General features: G+C 49.7%; 5 protein-coding genes across 5 annotated transcripts; 3 read left to right on the forward strand and 2 right to left on the reverse strand.

Moving 5' to 3' along the window:
• Nucleotides 1-61: 61 nt before the first annotated feature.
• Nucleotides 62-4,741, reverse strand: TRUGW13939_03211 (uncharacterized protein; the record flags this gene model as incomplete). The annotated part of the gene is made up of 6 exons (XM_035486396.1): nt 62-227; nt 375-436; nt 501-890; nt 950-1,140; nt 1,556-4,490; nt 4,580-4,741. The coding sequence occupies 6 exons, from the start codon at nt 4,739-4,741 to the stop codon at nt 62-64; spliced, it is 3,906 nt and encodes a 1,301-aa protein (XP_035342289.1).
• Nucleotides 4,742-5,533: 792 nt separating this feature from the next.
• TRUGW13939_03212 (uncharacterized protein) lies at nt 5,534-6,043 on the reverse strand (the record flags this gene model as incomplete). Its single annotated transcript, XM_035486397.1, has 1 exon — nt 5,534-6,043. The coding sequence occupies one exon, from the start codon at nt 6,041-6,043 to the stop codon at nt 5,534-5,536; it is 510 nt and encodes a 169-aa protein (XP_035342290.1).
• A 1,199-nt stretch (nt 6,044-7,242) lies between these two features.
• TRUGW13939_03213 (uncharacterized protein) lies at nt 7,243-10,774 on the forward strand (the record flags this gene model as incomplete). Its single annotated transcript, XM_035486398.1, has 5 exons — nt 7,243-7,439; nt 7,651-7,831; nt 7,890-8,163; nt 8,216-10,519; nt 10,575-10,774. The coding sequence occupies 5 exons, from the start codon at nt 7,243-7,245 to the stop codon at nt 10,772-10,774; spliced, it is 3,156 nt and encodes a 1,051-aa protein (XP_035342291.1).
• Nucleotides 10,775-12,778: 2,004 nt separating this feature from the next.
• Nucleotides 12,779-15,619, forward strand: TRUGW13939_03214 (uncharacterized protein; the record flags this gene model as incomplete). The annotated part of the gene is made up of 9 exons (XM_035486399.1): nt 12,779-12,901; nt 12,985-13,122; nt 13,183-13,293; nt 13,351-13,497; nt 13,554-13,927; nt 13,980-14,274; nt 14,325-14,528; nt 14,588-14,760; nt 14,815-15,619. 9 exons carry the CDS (start codon nt 12,779-12,781, stop codon nt 15,617-15,619), a joined length of 2,370 nt encoding a protein of 789 aa, XP_035342292.1.
• A 945-nt stretch (nt 15,620-16,564) lies between these two features.
• On the forward strand, nt 16,565-19,054 carry TRUGW13939_03215 (uncharacterized protein; the record flags this gene model as incomplete). The annotated part of the gene is made up of 1 exon (XM_035486400.1): nt 16,565-19,054. The coding sequence occupies one exon, from the start codon at nt 16,565-16,567 to the stop codon at nt 19,052-19,054; it is 2,490 nt and encodes an 829-aa protein (XP_035342293.1).
• Nucleotides 19,055-19,164: the final 110 nt, after the last annotated feature.

The raw sequence follows: 19,164 nt of genomic DNA on the forward strand, positions 1-19,164 counted from the left end.
CGAGGGCCCCGTAGAAAGCGCTGTGGTTGTGGTGGCGGCTGATGTTATCGTGGTTGAGGCTTCAGTAGTAGGCCGCACAGGTGGTACGGGAGACATGGTTGTTGACGTTATGATGGACGATACGGACGTGTGACTTGTCGTGGGTTCTAATGACACAGTTGAGACGGTAGAGGAAGCCACAAAGGTCGTGGATTGCTCCGTTACCGTATACGTCGACACATACACGCCTGATAATCCAATTAGCGTAACCTCTTTTAAATAGAGCAGGACAAATGTCTCTCACATCCTTGCGAGACGCATGAATAGCCCGGAATACAACAGCCACCACCGATTTCGCTCGGACAGCTTGTATATCCTTGAGCACATGAACTCACAGTTCCTCCACAGTTCTCGCTGGCTGGACAGCAACCAACTGTGCCTGACCCAGTATCCTGCACTATCTCACATGTGTCGTTCTCGCCGCAGCAGCTACCGGGATGACCGATCGATGTGCAGCTAACCGTGCCAGTCGGACATTTAAAATCTCTCCCTAATAACATAGCCAGAGCACGTCTCGCGCTTCTCGAATACCGCTCGGCTAGATCAAAGCTCTCCGAGTCATTTCCCGTATGCAGCGCTAGGGCTGGTAGCAATTCTTTCTTCCCGGCATTTGCATCAAAGCTAGCATTGTCCATGCCCAGAGAAGACGACAAGCCTCCAAAATCCCAATACTCAAAGTAGAACTTCTCGCCCTCGTCTCCGGTCATCTTTCGGATTCCCGTTGCGTTGTGTTGATTCCATTGTTGCTGTGCAGCTCCATCGTCAACAGAGGTCCCCACCGTAGGCCGGAAAAGAAGTCCGAGAAACAGGAACAGGGAAGAGGTGGAGAATTTCATATTCCGTACGACAACCTGTCAAGAATCTTCGATTAGAATACAAGATAATAACCGTAATTTTCAGCTATACTCACTCCATCTAGGTGTAATGAGAGAGAAAGAGAGAGTCGCAGGTGTTGTCGCATCCCGCAAAACAAATGCATCGGCGCACGGGCCCCTGTTGCTACAGTGCTAATCTTATCAAGGTTATCGGGAGTAACTAATCGTGGTAAATTGCTAAACCACAACATAATAAATTCCCATGCGAAATTCAAAACTGGCTGCGCTATATGTGTTCATTCTCTAGTCAAAATGAGAGACAATCGCGAAAATCGCTGGAGAAGAGGATGGGGAATCAGACAGGTCAATGGCATAATAACAATAGGGTATCCTCAAATATCGTGAATATCAAACTCAAGGAGATAACATGGCAGACGTGTAATAAATAGTAATATGACAGTCACTATCAACTGGTATATAGAGAGAGAGAAAAGTGGACAAAAGGTGCAGGGTAAAAATGAAATCCACTCGCAAACCGAGACACTTTCTCAAGACAAGTGTATGCATTATTTGGCTACCCACCTAGCCGGAAAAGATGGACGGAAGCCATGACTTTCTCGAGCCCGAAGACACTGAGTGCATCATGAGTCAAATTCCGGAATGGGAAAAAACGGAACTGAAAGTAGATGATCACTACATACCACGAGCGTCCGTTGAACTTTCCTCCGCTCCAGGTTCGCCAGGCTCTGTAGATACCGGCTCTTCCGTTACAGGACTGTCGTTCACACCGGATTGCGGTGTAGAGCTTGCTTCTTCTCCCTCTGAGGGAACAGACGGCGTTTCATCTGTCTCATTTGGAGCGGGTTGTGTGGCTGCTGTTTCCGCTTGCTCAATCCCGGCCGCTCTTGCAGCCATGCGCTCGTATACCTCTTTGCGAATTCGATCATCCTTAGCTCGGCGAAGTCGCTCGGTTTCTTCCACACCTCCGCTCTTCTTCAGCTTTCCTTCTTCAACAAAGTTCCCCAGCTCTTTCTGGAACAGCCCGACGCGGCGAGTCTCGAGCTCCTTCTGTCGTGCTTTCTCCGCTCGCTCAATGGCTTCCAAGCGTGATTCATGATTTGGCTGAAGAGCACGAACTTCACCGAGCACTCCGTCTTTGGCCTTGACTGGGTCCACATTATGGTCGACCACAAGACTGCGAGATACATTACGGAGAACAGGCGCCCCTTCGGAATTCTGCGCGTTCTGTTGACGCGTGGCTTGTTCCACAAGAGCAAAAGTTTGCGCAGCCTTTTCCAGATCATCTTCCAAGTCGGCAGCCAGATCTTCTTGCATGGTCAACTGATCACGCTCCTCGCAAACAAGTTGAAGCTCTTTCTCCCAGATCTTTGTCCAGATGGGTTTCTCCCGTTTCAAGAAATCCTGCATCTTCTTGACGTCCTTGGTGACGGAGCTGAGATCTAGACTAACAGTCTCCAGCTGACGAGGCAGAGGGCGCACGCCACGTGTGACAACATCCTTTCGAATATCTTCAACCAAATCTTGAAGGTCATCGACCCTCCCAACGAGTCTTTCCGAGTCTTCTCCAAGCTCTTTCTTTCCGGCATTAATGCGAGCACGTCCGGCGTCGCCCTCGTTGGGTGTCGATACTGTATCGGCCGCAGTCTTCACGCCGCTTGCTTTGGCTCGGATCTTGCTCATAGATGCAGCTATATCGGAAGAAAAGCTAGAGTAGGTCTGACGCAAAACGGCAATGTCCCGTCTCAAGTTCTGGAGTTCCGTAAGTTGGTCGCTATTACCCGAAATGGGCCCGCGCACTGCACCGGCTTTAGATGTGTCGACACGAGTGGGCACTTGTGGAGCTGCTGAAAAGCGAGCCATTTCTTTAGCAGCGTCAATCTGGCGCTCCGAAACGCGCTGGATGACGGTTTCCTGGACGTCCACTGCGCTTTTTACCCCTTCGATCAAACTGCGGATGCTTCCAATGCCGTCATCAAAATGACGTTTAACTTCGTCCAGTACTTCGACGTTTAGCACTAGAACAGATCGATCCTTGACATCGCTCAAGTCTTCAAGTTCGTGTCGTATCCCGGAGATAGGATCCTGAATATATATTTCCGGAAGATCAACCCCATTTTGATGAGTGTTCCAAGCAAATTTCTCAATGAAAGCCAGTTGGAGCCGTCCGATTGTTAAGCCTGTAGACCCTTCGGAGATGACGTACTTCTTGATCTTGCTCTTGTACTGTAAAAATAGCGTCAACTCCTTACCTGGAGAAGGCGACTGATCCGGTATGAATTGTTGTAGGTGAGTAGGAGTAGCCAGTGCCGGCGGAGGGCCTTCGGCAGGTGAGGGCGTATGTTCTGCCGCATCTTCGGCGCTTCTTTTAATGGGCTCGAATGCCTCAGCTAGTGCTGTGTCCTGGGACGGCTGAGGCAAGGAAACAGAAGCGTTGGCCCTGGGTATATCACGGCCATCTAATTCAACCGGAGATCGAAGTTTGTCGGACGGCGTCTTCGCCATTGGGCTACCGTGATCCTCAGCAGGAGCAGGCTCGCTGGGTGGCACAATTTGCAAGTTTGACCGGCTTGCATCACCATTCTCTATGGATATCGGCGTAGGCTGGCCTTGATTAGGCCGGTTGGGCGATATTTCGTGGCGGTTAGTCGACCTCTGTCGGCCGTGGACGTAAGAACCACGCAAACGGACAGCATTCAACGACTCCCTGACATCGCGGCCTCTGTTAGGTAAGGCTGCGGTCTGAGTGGGAAGAACAGGGACGCCGTTTGAGGATGTTCCAAGATGCTTTTGTATTTGATATGCTGAAAACCGACGAGATGCACGTCGCTCCAGTTCGCCGCTTCGTTGTAGTGCACCCAACGCATCGTCTTGTTTTGGAGGAGGCGGAGGCGGAGGCGGGGCCGGATAAATTGAGGTCCCATCCGAGACAGGGGATTGTGCAGATGGATTCTGAGCCGTTGAGGTTGATATGGATGACACTGAATTCTGGGAATTAAGAGCTCGTTGAGCATCTCGTTTCGAATTTTCACGGTCTGCGAAACTGCTTCCGCGGTCACGAGGCATCGCAGGGGTAATCTGTTCTTCCAGTGAACCACTGCTTCCATATCGACGTGCCGAAGAAGAGGGGCGCTTCTGGGGCGACTGAGGCATGGCATCTTCGGGCGCTTGTTGTGATGGACCAGCCTGACTGCTTGCCACACTTCCCAAGCTGGCTTGCCTGGGAGGAGGAGGCGTGCCTTTGCTATCTTCTCGGGCTTGTCGAGAGCGCAACCGTGCCTGTTTTTTCTTCAGACCGTGTAGGAGGTTGATAATTATATCTCGTATACGAGGTAGATACCTATCCAGGCTTTGCGGGGAGGCATCTTGGCTTAATGTGTCTTCAAGTATTGTGCGCAGGAGATCGGGAACGGGCCCAAGATCCGATGTATCGACCCCGATGGCGTTGAAGGCACGGCAAGCTAGGTTGAATTCGTACCCCAGTCGCACATAAACATCCGACACCTCGTTTTCGGTGGCTTGCTGGCGTGACCATTGCGTCAAGGTCTCAAGGAGCTGTTTGGTGGCTACGAGGAGATGGGTTACGCTTTTCTCGATCTGTGAGAGTTGCTTGTCGGCCTTATCGACAGGTCAGCGCAATGTGAAGTCGGGCGAGAAAAAGAACAGCCAACGAGTCATCAGTACAAAGCCGGTGACGATAGACTTACCACGGAGCCTTTTGAGGCCTGAGATCGAGATGAGGCCGAGGAACTCCTAGGCCCAGATGTCTGAGATGACATGCTGCCCCCTGCGCTGCTTTCAACAGTTGCCGGCGACTCGGCTCCAGCCGGCCGTTGTGGTTGTCGAGATAACGAGTGTGTTGACTGCATGGACGGCAAACGACAGCCGAGACGTCCGTTTGGGAGGGTTGGCTGTGGTCGGGAACAGGTCCGATCACGGTATCGGAAGACTGTTTGTCGACAACTGGGGAATGTCGTGTCTGAGGGGGGGTGGGCGAGGGATCTTGGTGTTTGTGATCTTCAAGCTGCCTATCCAGGTGTACCTTGCTCCTCTCGCCCCTAAAACAGCGGGACCCGGTGGGTCACGGGTCTCAGCCTCCGCCAATCAGAGAGTGCATCGTTCAGAACGAGAATAAGACCAGTCACGTCCTTTATTTTATTTTATTTTCATTTTTACATATATGCAGTAATAAAATATGGCACAGTCTGTGAAGGTGTCCGTTACTGTCGTAGTCGAATACTTCGGTTTGTTCTGCTATATGTTAATATCTCACGTACATACATGTATGTAAAGGTATATACTTAGCCGCCTCATATATATATATATATATATATATGAAGTATACATGTTAAAAGGCATACCAATCAGTGCCGTTTCCTATACCGAGTTTAGTTGATATAAGCAAGAGGGAAACTTATATAGTCCTGCGAAAGATGATTTTTCAGAATAAATATAAACAAGAAAAGCTATTGATATGTACATAGTCCGACATGTAGTCAATGTCGATTCTGCCATTACATCAATTGAGAGATGTACGGTAGATCAAGGACTCAAGCTAGTGGAATCATAATCTGTTAGCTGTGCATTGTTGTGGGGACGCTCGATTCTGCTTGTCTTTGTGTTAGACAATCCGGTCATAGAGCAGTAAGAGCCCCCAAGCACTACTGTACCAAGTCTTTCACCGGACCACCGTCTCTTTTCGAATACCCTTCAATATCCACTCCATCGTCAAATGCCATGGTTTGGTACTCGTCCACTTTCTCCACCAACCCCTCTGCATTGATTCGCAGCACATAACAGGCATGGCACGCATACCTCTTCCCGGTGGCCTTGCGTTTCGGCAGCATGTCCCGTGCAAAAATTCCCCTGTTAATCACTTGAGCGACAGCTCCCTCTGCAGTAGGCAGTATCGCGACAGTATCGATAGAAAGGTCATCCATAGCGCCGCACCAACGTTGTCGTAGCTGGTCCACAGCCGCAGTACCGACAAGATGCAGCTGGAAGAAGTGGTCAAACCAAACTACATCTGGGGTATAAACTTTTGAGAAGTCGGCAGTGGAGATCGTATTTCCCGATCTCCAGCCCGAGAGGAATTTCTCTGCAATCGAGAGATGTTGTGTGGAATTTTCGAGTGATAGAGGGGAAGGGGTTGGATGAGTTTGCTGTGCCATGACTTCGCGATATTGAACAAGAACTCCTTTGGCAGTGTTATCCGGATTTAGAAAATCAACGGTACTGTATGTTTTGCTCTCTGGACCAGGACCTCAGCTCTGTCATATATGCCTCTACAACCACAGTTGCCGAGGCAGTGATCAGTAATCATTATAAATACCGCCGAGAGGTTGTGTTGCTACAAGTAGAATCAGCCCGTCAACGATTTTCTATATCAATTATACAATAAAAACAAATACGTACTCCGTTTAACACTAGTGAAATACTGTTTGAAATATGTGTAACATATGCTTAATACTTTACACAAAAACTTTACCTGCCATATTGGGCCTAGTGTGGATCGGCTAACTAGTTTAGCACCAGCCTGGAGCGGACAATAAATTTTTAAATTTTATTCGCAAATCAGATCGGAAGTTAGGTGTGTCTAATAATATTGTGGCCATATTCGTACGTTAGGACATTCTTAGCATGATGAGGTATTTTCAAACCAGTCAATCAATTTCAAGGAAGTTAGATAACATAAAAGGATAGACCTGTATGGGACTGAAATAATATTGTTTAGTTTGTTGTATGTACTACTCCGTATAAATCACGGAGTAATGATTCATGAGCCTTGATTGGCCAATGGCGCACTGAGCGGGGCCGCTTCCCAAAGCAGACTAGCGCACCCGCTTCCGCGAGCAAACAGAGCCAAACAGGCCAAACAGGGCCAAATTCGGCCAAGAAACACCCCACCGGCGCTAAGCCCGCCCGAGACAGCTGCCCTTCACCTAACTCGTTTGGTCGTCGCTCTTGCCTCCCCCAGCACTAAGGCTAAACTGCACCCTCTCATCTCCATTTGTTGTTTTTTGAGACGCCCTTCTTCTTCGTCCTCTGGCCCTGCCTGTCTCATCCCCCTCCCCCCTTCTCGACCTTCATTCTTTTGTCCCCTTTCTCTTCTCTCTGTTCCATCGCAGCTCTGACTGCTTCTGGCTGTCGCTCATCTGTTGCACCGACAGTCCCCCTTTGTCTCGTGCCAGAGCCTGCCTCGCTCCATCCGTGCGGGCGGTTAGTGTGCGTGTGTCGTGGCATCGCCCATCTTCCGCCCTCCTGTCTGAGACGTAGGAAAGAAAGGAAAAGCAAGGAAGAATTATTACGGATACGGAAGGTTTTTTCTCTACATCGGTGTCCTGTTCAGAAAAAAAAAAACGACATCGCGATGGCTTCCTCCGCCAACTCTGTGCCTGCCGCCAACGGGCCTCCTGGTAACGGCAACACCAGTAGCAGCGGCAACAACAGCAATCCCTCTTCACAGAACACTAGCAATGGCCGGCAGTCCTTGAGGACAAATGCAAGTCTAAAAGGCTCCGACTCTGGTCGACGACAGTCGAACAGCCCTGGAGATGGTAGCCAGAGGTACGTGACTCACCTCACCCCGGTTGTCCGACTGGCTGAATGGCGTGGAGGGGACCATTCAAATATACAAATAATGACTCTAAGCATGAGTCATTTGTACTTTTGTGTGACTGCAACCCCATCAACTGTCAAGCCTATCTTGTCCCCCCCATCACTGGCCACCTCTGGACAGTTCTCAGAAATGAAGATACTAACCCGTATGAACTCATAGGCGCTCCAATTCCCAAAAGGCCTGGACCCAAGGAATCAATCCAATCACCCAGAAACCATCGCTACACCAGAACGGTAGCAACAAATCGACTCCATCGCCGAAACAGGTGACGTCAAAGGATTCCAATACCCCCGAACAGCAAGCCCACAACCGCCTTCTTTTCCTGATTACAAGTTTCATCGTATGTTATTATACAAAGGCGTCGTTGTTGCCGTGAAGTTGTGTTAACATTCGTTTAGGGCCTCCCCGCGACCGTTGCCACCAAGAATGGCGAAAAATTCAATGGAATATTCTCATCTTCAGAACTTGAGTCAATCAATTCTACATTCGTTCTCAAGATGGTTCAGCGTGTGAACACCCAACAGGATTCTCGCGCCAATGGGTTGAGCGATGCATCGACTCCATATCTTGGCTCAGCTCCCGATCACAGTATGACATTTGACCTGAAGGACATTACTGATGTTACCGTTGCCAACGTGACTACATCGGAAGTTATGGTCAAGGAATCAAATGGTAAGCAACAGAGGCTATACATTACCTGTCTCATGTACTGATAAGCAATTAGGAGCCACAACCGGATTTCGTACCGACACCGATATATCAGGCAGCCTGGGCATGCGGGAGAGAAATTTGCAACGTTGGGAACCTAGCGTAGTGGATTCGAGCGTGGACATGTCCCTCGAAAGCTCCAAAACTGGGGGCTGGGACCAGTTCGAAACGAACGCACGCTTATTCGGTGCTACAACCAGCTATGATGAAAACCTTTATACTACGCGTATCAACCGGAATGATCCATCATACAAGAAGCGAGAGGCAGAGGCGGCTCGTATAGCTCGTGAAATCGAGGGCACACAGTCAGAAAACCCTCACTTGCGGGAAGAACGTGGTCAAACCTTCGAGGGCGATGGTCATGATGAGGAAGAGAGATACAGTGGTGTTCGTCGCGAACAAGCTTCTTTCACCCCATTGCAGTCCGGTCAGCCCAACACGTATACGCCACCGGCACGGCGACCGCTCACCCAGCAGCCTCCAGTCATCTCTCCAGCTGCTGCAGACCCAGCCATTATATCCGCCCAGCTCGCGAAACCCGGTTCCGCACCCAGAGACTCAACATCGGCCAAGTCAGCCGAAGCACCCGGACCAGAAACTCAAGCAAAGATTGCGCAAGCAGAAAAGAAGGGATCAGTACCTTCAAACACCAGCGCAAAACGCGCTGTCGCCGCTGAAAATGCCACGTCGAATGTGGAAACCGAAGTTCTCGATCAATTCCGTCAATTTGCCAATAATGAGAAGATGAAAATGCAAGAGCGTCGGCGAAACCAGGTCTCTCATGATCGTACTGTGAAGCTCAATGAGCTTATGAAATTCTCGCAGAATTTCAAGCTGGCCACTCCAGTTCCCAAAGATCTTGTGCCCATCTTGGCAAAGGACCCCAGTAAGCAGGAAAAAATAGTCGAAAGGGCACAACGTCAAGCCAGTGAGAAAACATCCTCCAGAGCAGGTTCACAAACACCGTCTCCGGCGGAACAAAAGCCTGGGACCGCTCGAGCTGCAGCGCCTCGTCCTGAAGCTGGTACAGGTCCTGCTCCCCCCTCTGCGCCCGCTGATCGTCAAAACAACCAACGTGGACGCCAGGCGTTTCCGCCTCAAGGACCTCATGGAGGGAGAATACCACCTCAGAATTTCCATGGCGGTCGAGGAACTCTGAGTCACCGCCTCGCGGACAATTACCGCCAGCAAAAGAACGCTCTCGGAACTGTCCCTGCGCCTTTACCTATCCAAGATGCTCGTATCCATTCTTCGGGTCCCCTAGTTGACGCCAAGTTACAAACTCCCACATCCACTAAATTCAATGTTCGTGCAATGGAATTTAAACCGAATCCAGCAGCTAGCACCTTCACACCTGGCGGTTCTGGGGCTGCTGCTAGCCCTCAGCTGAGCACCCGCGGTCGCTCGGTATCTCGTGCCAGTACACCCTCTGCCTTTTTTGGCAACAAAAAGCCTCTTCCTGCTGCCGAGCGGCCCTCTCTGAAGGACCAGTGTTCTCCCGTGGAGCGTTTGAAGAAAGAAGGGACGGAACAAAAGGACAAAAATTTCACGGTGAATGGTGGAATCCCGTTCCCATACCGCACCGCGCCTACTTGGGATACGACTCCCGCGAACCAGGAGAAAACATTCCGCGATATGTTCAAGACAACTCCGTCATCAATATCTCCGCAGAGTCGCTCAGCCTCGAACCCGAATATTCCTCCCCATCATGGACAAGTTCCTTTCCATCCTCAGCAAAACAACCAAAACGCCCAGTCCACAGTTCATGGGCCCCATGTTCATCAGCAACAACCAGCACCGCACTTTGAAGATCCTCATCGCATGCAACTATCAGCCTCAACTTCGCACTTATTTCCTTCGCCTCGACTACCGCATGCTTATCCATCCCCAATGACATCACATGCTCAGTTGGCCTTTGGCCAGCCCGTGCCTCAGTTTTATGGGAACCAAGGTGGTGCTCATCCTGGAAATATGCGCCAGTATCCCGGTGGTCCTCAGTTTGCCAGTCCTCAAAATGGAATGAATGCACCAATGATGGTACAACAGCCGTCGGGCGGCCCATACATGGGTGTCCCTCAAGGAATGACCGGACAATACAATCCTCATATGCAAATGTATTCCCCTAACCCAGCGTACGCCTACCCGCAGCCTGGTGGACCTCCGCCGCAACCACATAGCGGCTACCCTAGTCCCAGCCGCGGTGCACCTATGATGATGCACCAAGGCTCTCAGCCCGGTCAGCCGCCGCAACCAGTCATGTTCATGAATCCTGGTCAGCACGGGCAGCCAATGTATGCACCACAGCAACCTGGTGGTCATGGTGAGTTTTGATTTTACTAGTAACGTTTATATATACATGAGCTAATATTATATAGGACCCCCTCGTGGCTATCCGCAGCAACCTCACTATGGTTCTAGCCCTCACCAAAACCAACATTATCCACCGCATCAACATCGTGGACCTGGAAATAACTTCAACCCGATGCCACAAATGGCTCCTCAAGGGCCCTCTCAACCACCTCCGTCGGCAGCTGCTCCGCCCCCGCCGGCAGAAACATCTGAAGATACGAAGTGAACAATGGGTAAAATCGTCTCGTCATGAGATGCCTGTATCTAAACACTCTCTTTGGAGGCAGTCCGGTATTTGAACTACCTCAACCAATCACTGCGGACCGATATCGCAGCATCGTATCAAATCATTGATATATATTGGCCATGGTTCAGTGCATTGTGCATCTTAGATCTGTGGATAATCACCTTTGCCGATTCAAGTTTATGTTATGCGGGTGGCAGGAGGGGAGGATCTGCAGCCGGTACGTTGGATTAAGGGAACAATGTCTTTGGCAATGTTTCTTTGCTGGGGTGGCTCCTTAACATTTGGTAGTACACATGTTTTCTCTCTCTAGCGTATCGGTTGGATTAAGCATGGGTACTACTCGGCTTTTTCGGTGTGGAGGAATAGTATTAGCGATTTGATATTCACAAGGAAACTATCTCTGTTCTGTTCGGACAGGAATCGCTCGAGGTGGACTGGAAGGTTGAGACTACTGTTGAACAATTTTCTAGATAATGGTAGTTTCATCTAGCTAGCCAATGGGGAAATCTGGAACTGAAAACTACAGCTAAACATTGTACTCGGTAGTTCTTGTAAATGCTTGTAAATGCTGGCCTTGGTGAACGGCGCGTCCTATTCACTTATTTACACGTAGGCATCTATATAGACATTAACTTTTGACAACTTAACCCCAGCGTCAATATTTTCGTGTTGCCTTGTGGGAAATATTTTCCTATCGATCCAATTCTAGCAACTTGACCTGTGACTCGATTAGCATGCAAGTCCAGCGAGTATAGGTGAACAAAAACAAAAGCCAAAACAAAACAAAACAACAGCTTCTGAAAAAAGCCTATGTATATCTCCTCAGGTCTTTTCAGTTTATTAATTTTTTGGTCATCATTCTTAGCCCATAGCAAGCAAGACAAGGAAAAAAAGCAGCAATGACATCCATCTCGCGGTGCCGAGTCAACGCATATCTGCCCCGAAATAACGATATCACCAGGTAAGTGAAAACCAATCCTGCAAGGGAGTAACTTGTCCGCCGAAGCCATTGGTTCTCTGTTTTTTCTTTCAAACCCTCATGGAAACGCAGCGGGCCGAGAACCCCATAATGCGGCGGTTGTTTCGTGAAAAAAAAAAACAGTGCTTGATATGTGCTTGAATACCAAGGCAGTTCGTAGAGTAAACCTCAGAAAAAAAGAAAAAGACGAACAGCTCCCGTCGTAGAGCACTAGAGGTGCCTCGCTTTTTTCTTTCTTTTTCGTTTTGCTCTGCTTTGGAAATCCAAGGCACCTGCCTCAGAGGGCAATATAAAACTAGCTCCCCCTTTCCCTGAAGATGCTGATTTCAGGGAGAATGCAGTTGAAATAGCCCCTTCGAGATGGATCTGTCATGCGCTTTTTCTTGCCTTTTTCGAGCTTGTTTTGATAGTCTGACCTTTTACCAAGTTTCGCATCATAGGAGAGAATAATGCAGAGAGACAAGCAAGGAATAACGGAGAAGCGTGTATCAAGAATAAATAAAACACTTACCAAGGTATCAAGCTGCAGCACATATAATAGGCTGTTGGCTAATACAAGGATAATAAGGATCGAAAGAAGTAGGTAAAAGGTAAAGAAGGGGAAAGAAGCTGGGATGTTTTCCAGGCGTCGTCGGGTGGATCAAGCCAAGATAGATTGGGACAAGCGGATCTTTTTTCTCCATGCCGCCAAGCACGGATCGCCTCTACGGAGGATAACAAGTTTGGTGCTGATAACACCGAGGCCCCCTCTGTTTACGCCAAAGTTACAGCCTGTGCCCTCGCTGGGGAAAAAATAAGACCGTCCTATAATTACACAAAGCAACACCATCTCATTCCTTTCGAAAAGCTATGGGCGAGTTTTCATAATATACAAACGCATCAAGTGGGATTATTGAGGGGGTTTCGCTATTGCGCGCCGCGCCACCTTCCTCAGGCTGCAAACGAGAGGGGAACACCGTGGCCGGACGACCTTCGCTTGAAAACAAAGGAGAGCACGCTTCAACATGGATTTTTTAAAGTCGGCTGTCGCATCGGCAATAGCAAAAGGAAGCTCTCTTCCCTTTTCGCTTGGAGACCGGGTGGATGGAAACGACACGCTGTGGACACTGCATAATGCAACCAAACGGGTGCGCTCATTCTGAAACCTTCTGGTTTTGAGTTGTCGAATGCTGGAAGACAAGTGCTGACACTGTCCTGGTCGGCATATTAGGACGACGGCTCTAATTGCAGCGTGTTCACATTCGACATCAATGCAAACAAGTCTCGACTTCCTCTGGCCAAGAATGCGATGCGCAAATGCCGCACATTGAGGCATCCCGGCGTTCTGAAGGTGCTGGATACAATAGAGGTATGCTGTCATGAGTAGGAACTATGGCAAAACAAAGCATGGTTAACCTACGGCACACAGACTGAATCACATATTTATATCGTCACCGAACGAGTCACGCCCCTTTCCTGGAATGTGAAACGGAAAAGTATCAGCGAAGAGACCGCCAAATGGGGGATCTATACTGTTGCTGTAAGCTAGCAGAGCCATCACATATAAAGCTGTGTCGCTAACTCTTGGGTACTATAGTCTACGCTCAAATTTATCAACGAGGACGCTTCTTCTGTGCACGGCGCCGTTCGGGTTCCTTCCGTATATACAAGTGAAAGCGGAGAGTGGAAGCTGGGTGGGTTTGATATATTAAGCTCTATGAATGATGACGAGGCAATTATATATGTGGGTTGAGATGGGCCTTGGTTCCAGAAAAGACTACCTGCTAACGCAAAAGGCAGACATATGGCAGTCTCGTTCCAGACTCTGCACGTTATACCCCTCCAGAGATCAACAAAGGCGGCTGGGAGGCAATTAAGCGAAACCCCTTGGCTGCAGTGGACTCATTTGGCCTCGGGATTCTGATATTCGAAGTTTTTAATGGAAGTTTCGCCGGGGCAGATCAGGTTGGAAAGACCACAAACGTGCCCCCTAGCATGCACCAGAGTTATCGAAGATTATGTGCGGCAAATCCCAAGATACGAATCAGCGCTGCAAACTTTGTCGACCAGGGCAAGAAAATTGGCGGGTTTTTTGAGACACCGCTGATCCGGCTAACGGACGACGTCGAAAGCCTTGGACTGAAAAATGATTCTGAAAGAGATGAATTTCTCAAGTGAGTCTTTCTTGTTAAAAGTATCAGGCACCGTTTCTAACCTCCCTCAAAGTCAATTAAGCCAAGTATCTGAAGACTTCCCGGAAGAGTTTTTCAAAATGAAAGTGTTACCAGAGCTCTTGAAATCGGTAGAATTCGGTGGCGGCGGACCCAAAGTTCTCACTGCTGTTGTCAAAATAGGCACAAAGCTCACTGACGATGAATATGCATCGCGGATTACCCCAGTCCTTGTTCGACTATTTGCCAACCCAGACCGTGCTTTGCGGGTCAGCTTGCTGGACAATCTGCCCCTGATGATCGACCGCTTCTCGCAGAAGCTTGTCACGGACAAGATCTTCCCACAGATGGTAAGTGAAGCGCTCTCTTGACATGTGTGGACAGATTCTTATATCTATAGACATCTGGGTTCACCGACGTTGCCCCCGTTGTTCGAGAGCAGACCGTCAAGGCGGTCTTGACTGTTATTGGTAAACTGTCTGATAGAGTAATCAACGGAGAGCTGCTTCGGTTCTTGGCTCGCACTGCAAATGATGAACAACCAGGTATTCGTACCAACACGACAATCTGCCTGGGCAAGATTGCCAAAAACCTCTCACAAAACGTGAGTTTTCAATTTTTCTTCCGTGTGATTATTTGACAGCTAATTAATACTGGCGGTAGACACGGACAAAAGTGCTTATTGCAGCGTTTTCGCGCTCTGTGCGAGACCCCTTTGTACATGCGCGTAACGCCGGATTACTCGCCTTTGCAGCGACGATTGACAGCTATTCAGAAGATGATTGTGCTAGCAAGGTCTTGCCGGCTTTGTGCCCTTCACTGCTAGACAGAGAGAAGTAGGCGGCATTCACCCTGGGTTTATATGACTTTTATACTAATCAAGTAATCAGACTCGTGCGCGACCAAGCCAACAAGACCCTCGACTTGTTTCTACAGCGTGTTCGACAACATGGCAGCACCTTGGCCGACTCTGTTCTGCCGCCCCCGAGCGATACCTCTGCGGCGAACAATACTAATGCAGCTCGCATTGGGACATCGAATGATACGTCGTGGGCTGGATGGGCCATTTCTTCGTTTACCAACAAGCTCACGGCTGCCAACGGAGAAATCCAACCCACCAGCAATGGGAACGCATTGACTGCTGCCGAATTGGCGCGACCTTCATCTGTACCTCAACCGGCCCATGCTCCTGTAGCCGAAACCCTACATTACACTCCTTCTAGCCTCAAGGTTGCGCACCCTCTTGTCCGGGCCTCCTCTGAAACCGCGGCCAAGGTGACGACGACGACGACGACGATAGACGATATGGTAGAAGAAGATTACGACGACGCCTGGGGTGCTGATGCATGGGACCAAGACGACGGACAAGCTGAAGACAAGGATGACGAGGACGCATTCTTCGACACACCAGCCAGCCCGGCGCCAGCTCCTGCACCAGCGCCTGCGGCAGTGCCCTATGATGACGGAGGCGAACCCGATTTTGCCGGGTGGCTGGCGGCTCAGTCCAAAGCCAAGACCAAAAAGCCACTATTATCCAAGAACAAAACCTCTTCTGCTTCAGCGGATCTTCCCATACGGTCCACTGGCACTTCGAAAACGCCTGCGACGACGCGGGCCTCGAAACCAGCCAAGATTATAGACACGAAACCGAAAGAAGCTGAGGGTGAAGAAGATGGCTGGGGCGACGCTTGGTAATATGATAAAAGTTGGTGATTACCATGTCAATTAATTACATTGTCTAGATACGTTTCTTTTCTTGGGATATATTAGGATTGGAGCGTGTGTGTGGTTGTGGATAATAATAATAGTCATGGCCGGATATTCAACGACCTGCATACATCAACTGATCTTTTGCAGCTAAGCACCAAAACCAACACGCTTGACGTCAACAAGCCTTTAGGCGATTTAACAATAGCACTAAAACACCAAGAAACAATAATAATCCTCGTTAATCCCAGCCGAATTCCATCTGGGGGCCAAATAACAAATACTCCGCAGGTGAAACAGAAAAAAAGAAAACAATTCATGCAAGGCATGTCAATAACCAGCCAGGCTCAATAAAAGAGCTGCCTAAAGTCATTTAATACCTGCAGTATAGTGTAGCACAGTGCTGTGCTGTGGCTTGGGCTGGCTTGATTGTTGGGCTGTGCTCTGCAGTACCAGAGAGATCAACAGATCGCGTTTCTAAAATAAGCTCGCGCGGTAAGGCTCCAGCGTTCTAACTTCTCGTTCTCCGACCCGATGCTTCTCTCCCCACATTAAATATTTAGAACCTCCAACGTCACACCTGTCACCCACCGCCTCCACCTCTTGGGAATTTCATAAAACGGTTTATTGATGGTCAAGCGTCGACTGTGTGACCCTTGGGTAGAAGCAACAGCAGGCGATTCTAGCGAGCGAATCGTCTTGTTCGGTCGTCTACCTAGCAATCTGGATATAACCAACCGTTTATTGATCTGAATCCCGAACCGACATTTCTGCAACGCTCTGAGAATTCTATCTGTGTTGATAACTAGTTCAATCAAGGAATAGTACTCTGTTTGGCACCAAATCGGGAACGCGCGCAAAACGCGTGTGAAATAGAAGAAAAAGGAAACATACTCATCCACTCGACTTGTTGTTGTCTGTGACTCTTGCGAAATGGACCCCACTGAAGAAGAAGCTCCTCCTCCCCCATATTCTGCGATTGACCCTTTGCAGTCGCAAACGGCCAACAATACAGGATCTAGTGTTGCTAGTGAAAGCCAGGCCAGTCGCGATATCCCAACTGGCCATGGCAATGAATCCCGGTCTGATTCGCGACCTCTAGAGACGTCCCTTTCGGAGATTCATATTCACGACAATGTCGATAACAATAGTCGTAGAACGCTTTCACCATCGAATGTACCAGTTATCACAGCTACTGAATCGCCGCAAGCAGAAAGCTCGTCTGCCATACAGCCCGCCCATTTCGCTTCAGCCGCAGGTTACTTTGCAGACCGAGGCTTTCCATCTGACAACGAGAAGCGCGACACGCTGGTTCACCATCTAACGATATATGCTCGCAGTCAGGGAAAAGACTTTCCCCGAAGACCACGGTGCTGGAGAGCCAGAGCGGCTGAAATCAGCCAGCACGATTGGGATACATTTCTGAATTTCTTGTTTCCATCCAGCCTGGGGCCCGCAGCACTATCGTCGCACCTGCATCGGCGAGTGCGCGCAGAGATTGAACGAGATCGAAAGGATCGCCCGCAGGAGACGGACGACGAGCGATGTGCGCGTCTGGATGCAGTCATTACGGAATGGAATGACCATTTCTTCAACCCTCGTGGAACATACGTGACATGGGTGTATATTGCGGATTTGGAAAACGGGCCAACGTCACCTTTGTGTCCTAATTGCTATCCTCAAGCCACAGAAGCTTCTCGAAACCACAGCAGGCTGTCCCGTTCGCCGTCTCATAACGCTCCCATTCCTGTCTCGACAGAGCAGCCAGTGCACAGGATACCGAGAAGACCGGTGCCGCGTGTTACGTATCCAGGCCCCGAGCAAGAGAGCCAGCGCTCAAGCGTTACGCTTTCCCCTCTATCGGGAGCTACTAGTACCACTAGCTCTCCGACAACGCTCGATCATCCTGCTACTCTTCCCCTTACGAAGTCTTATCAAAATTCTTACACGTCGACTTACCCGTGGCCAACAAACCCCGTCGCATGGGCTAGCCAAGTGAGTCTACGAGCACAGCAATATGCCGAGAAAATAACCAGCCAGGCTCAAGAATACGGAAGAGCAATCGAAGAGAGTGCGCTGGCTCGCTCGAGACAAGTCGAACAGTACAGCAAAAGACTCGAAGACAACGCAATAGCACACGGAAGACGGCTCGAAGAGGCTGCGTTGGCAAAGGGCCGAAAGATCGAACACGCGGGTGACCGTCTAGGCAATTGGGCAACTGGAATGACTGGAATAGCGCGTCGTCGTACGACGTCAAACGCTCTATCGGCGTATGAAGAGACAGACAGTATGACATCTCGCTCGGTGGACGATGTGCAGTCGACGTCGCGACGGCTGTCAGCAGCATCGTCTATTGGCTCGATCGAGTCTCTTTCGTCGATTGACTCTATATCCACCACGTCCGAGCTGGAACCGGACGACCTCGCTGCGGTGCGCGCACAACTGACATCGCTGGATGAATACCACCATCGCGATCTCCACAGCGCCACAGTTGGTCTACGCGGCCATATCCGGATCCTGCAACAGACCCGACGCGATTCTCGATTTCTGTTGCCCCGTGTGGGCCAGAGGGGCTCTTGGGGACGATGGGATTCTCCAGACGACGAAAGACAGCGCGAGAGCCGGCGTGTGCTGATGAAAGAAGAAACCCGGCTTCTGCGCGAGGCGTTTCGTGAATCGGACCGTCGCGCAAAGCAAGAAATTCGAGAACTGCAGCGAGCCAGACGGAACCGCAAACTGCAGTGGCAGCACCATCAGCACAAAATGAGTGTACCGTCTCTAAACATCGACAAGACAACGTCGAATCTCGAGTTAGGGGCTGACAAGGAAGTGTCGATGCCAGCTAAAGAAGAGGGTGCTCCGATCCATCGACCAGCAAGCTACCCTATACCAACAGAGCGAGACCACACGGCAGCAGCAGCACAAGTCCCTGCTATGAACCCTCACGACGCAGCCAAGGCATGGGCGAATGCCCAACGAGTTAAAGCAAAGGAACTCCAAAAGGCCAACAAGAACAGAATCAAAGAAATCCAAAAACAGTACAAGGAAACGGAAAAGAAACAGAAAAAACTATCAAAGAAGAACAAGGGGAGACACTATCTGACATCGGCATCGACGTCGCAAATCATGCTAGACCAGACATCCTCTGCGTCTTCATTGTCATTATCCACGGCGAACCTGGCGGCAGCAAACCGTCATCGGCTCTCGTCAGGCTTTACTGATATTCCCTCGTTGTCTCGACAGCCCGAGTCGACGTCGGCTGCATCTATTCGGTCAGACCAAAATGCTGAAGGGCCGCCGCCGCCGCCTTTGCCCAGTGCAGACTGGCGACGACAGCGAAGTGAATCTGAAGTGCCTCCTCCTCATCATTATGCATTTGAGCTGGAGGGGGATAACGAATTATTGAGAAAAAGACAAGGCTGAAGGGAAAGAAACTATTTTATATACGAGTTCCTTTTTTTAAGCGATTTAGGACATTCATGCAATAACGCAAACATTTGAAATCTCATGGCAAAACTATGCTAGTAGTAGGC

The sequence above is a fragment of the Talaromyces rugulosus genome, chromosome II (assembly GCF_013368755.1).
Source record: "Talaromyces rugulosus chromosome II, complete sequence".
Classification (NCBI taxonomy): domain Eukaryota; kingdom Fungi; phylum Ascomycota; class Eurotiomycetes; order Eurotiales; family Trichocomaceae; genus Talaromyces; species Talaromyces rugulosus.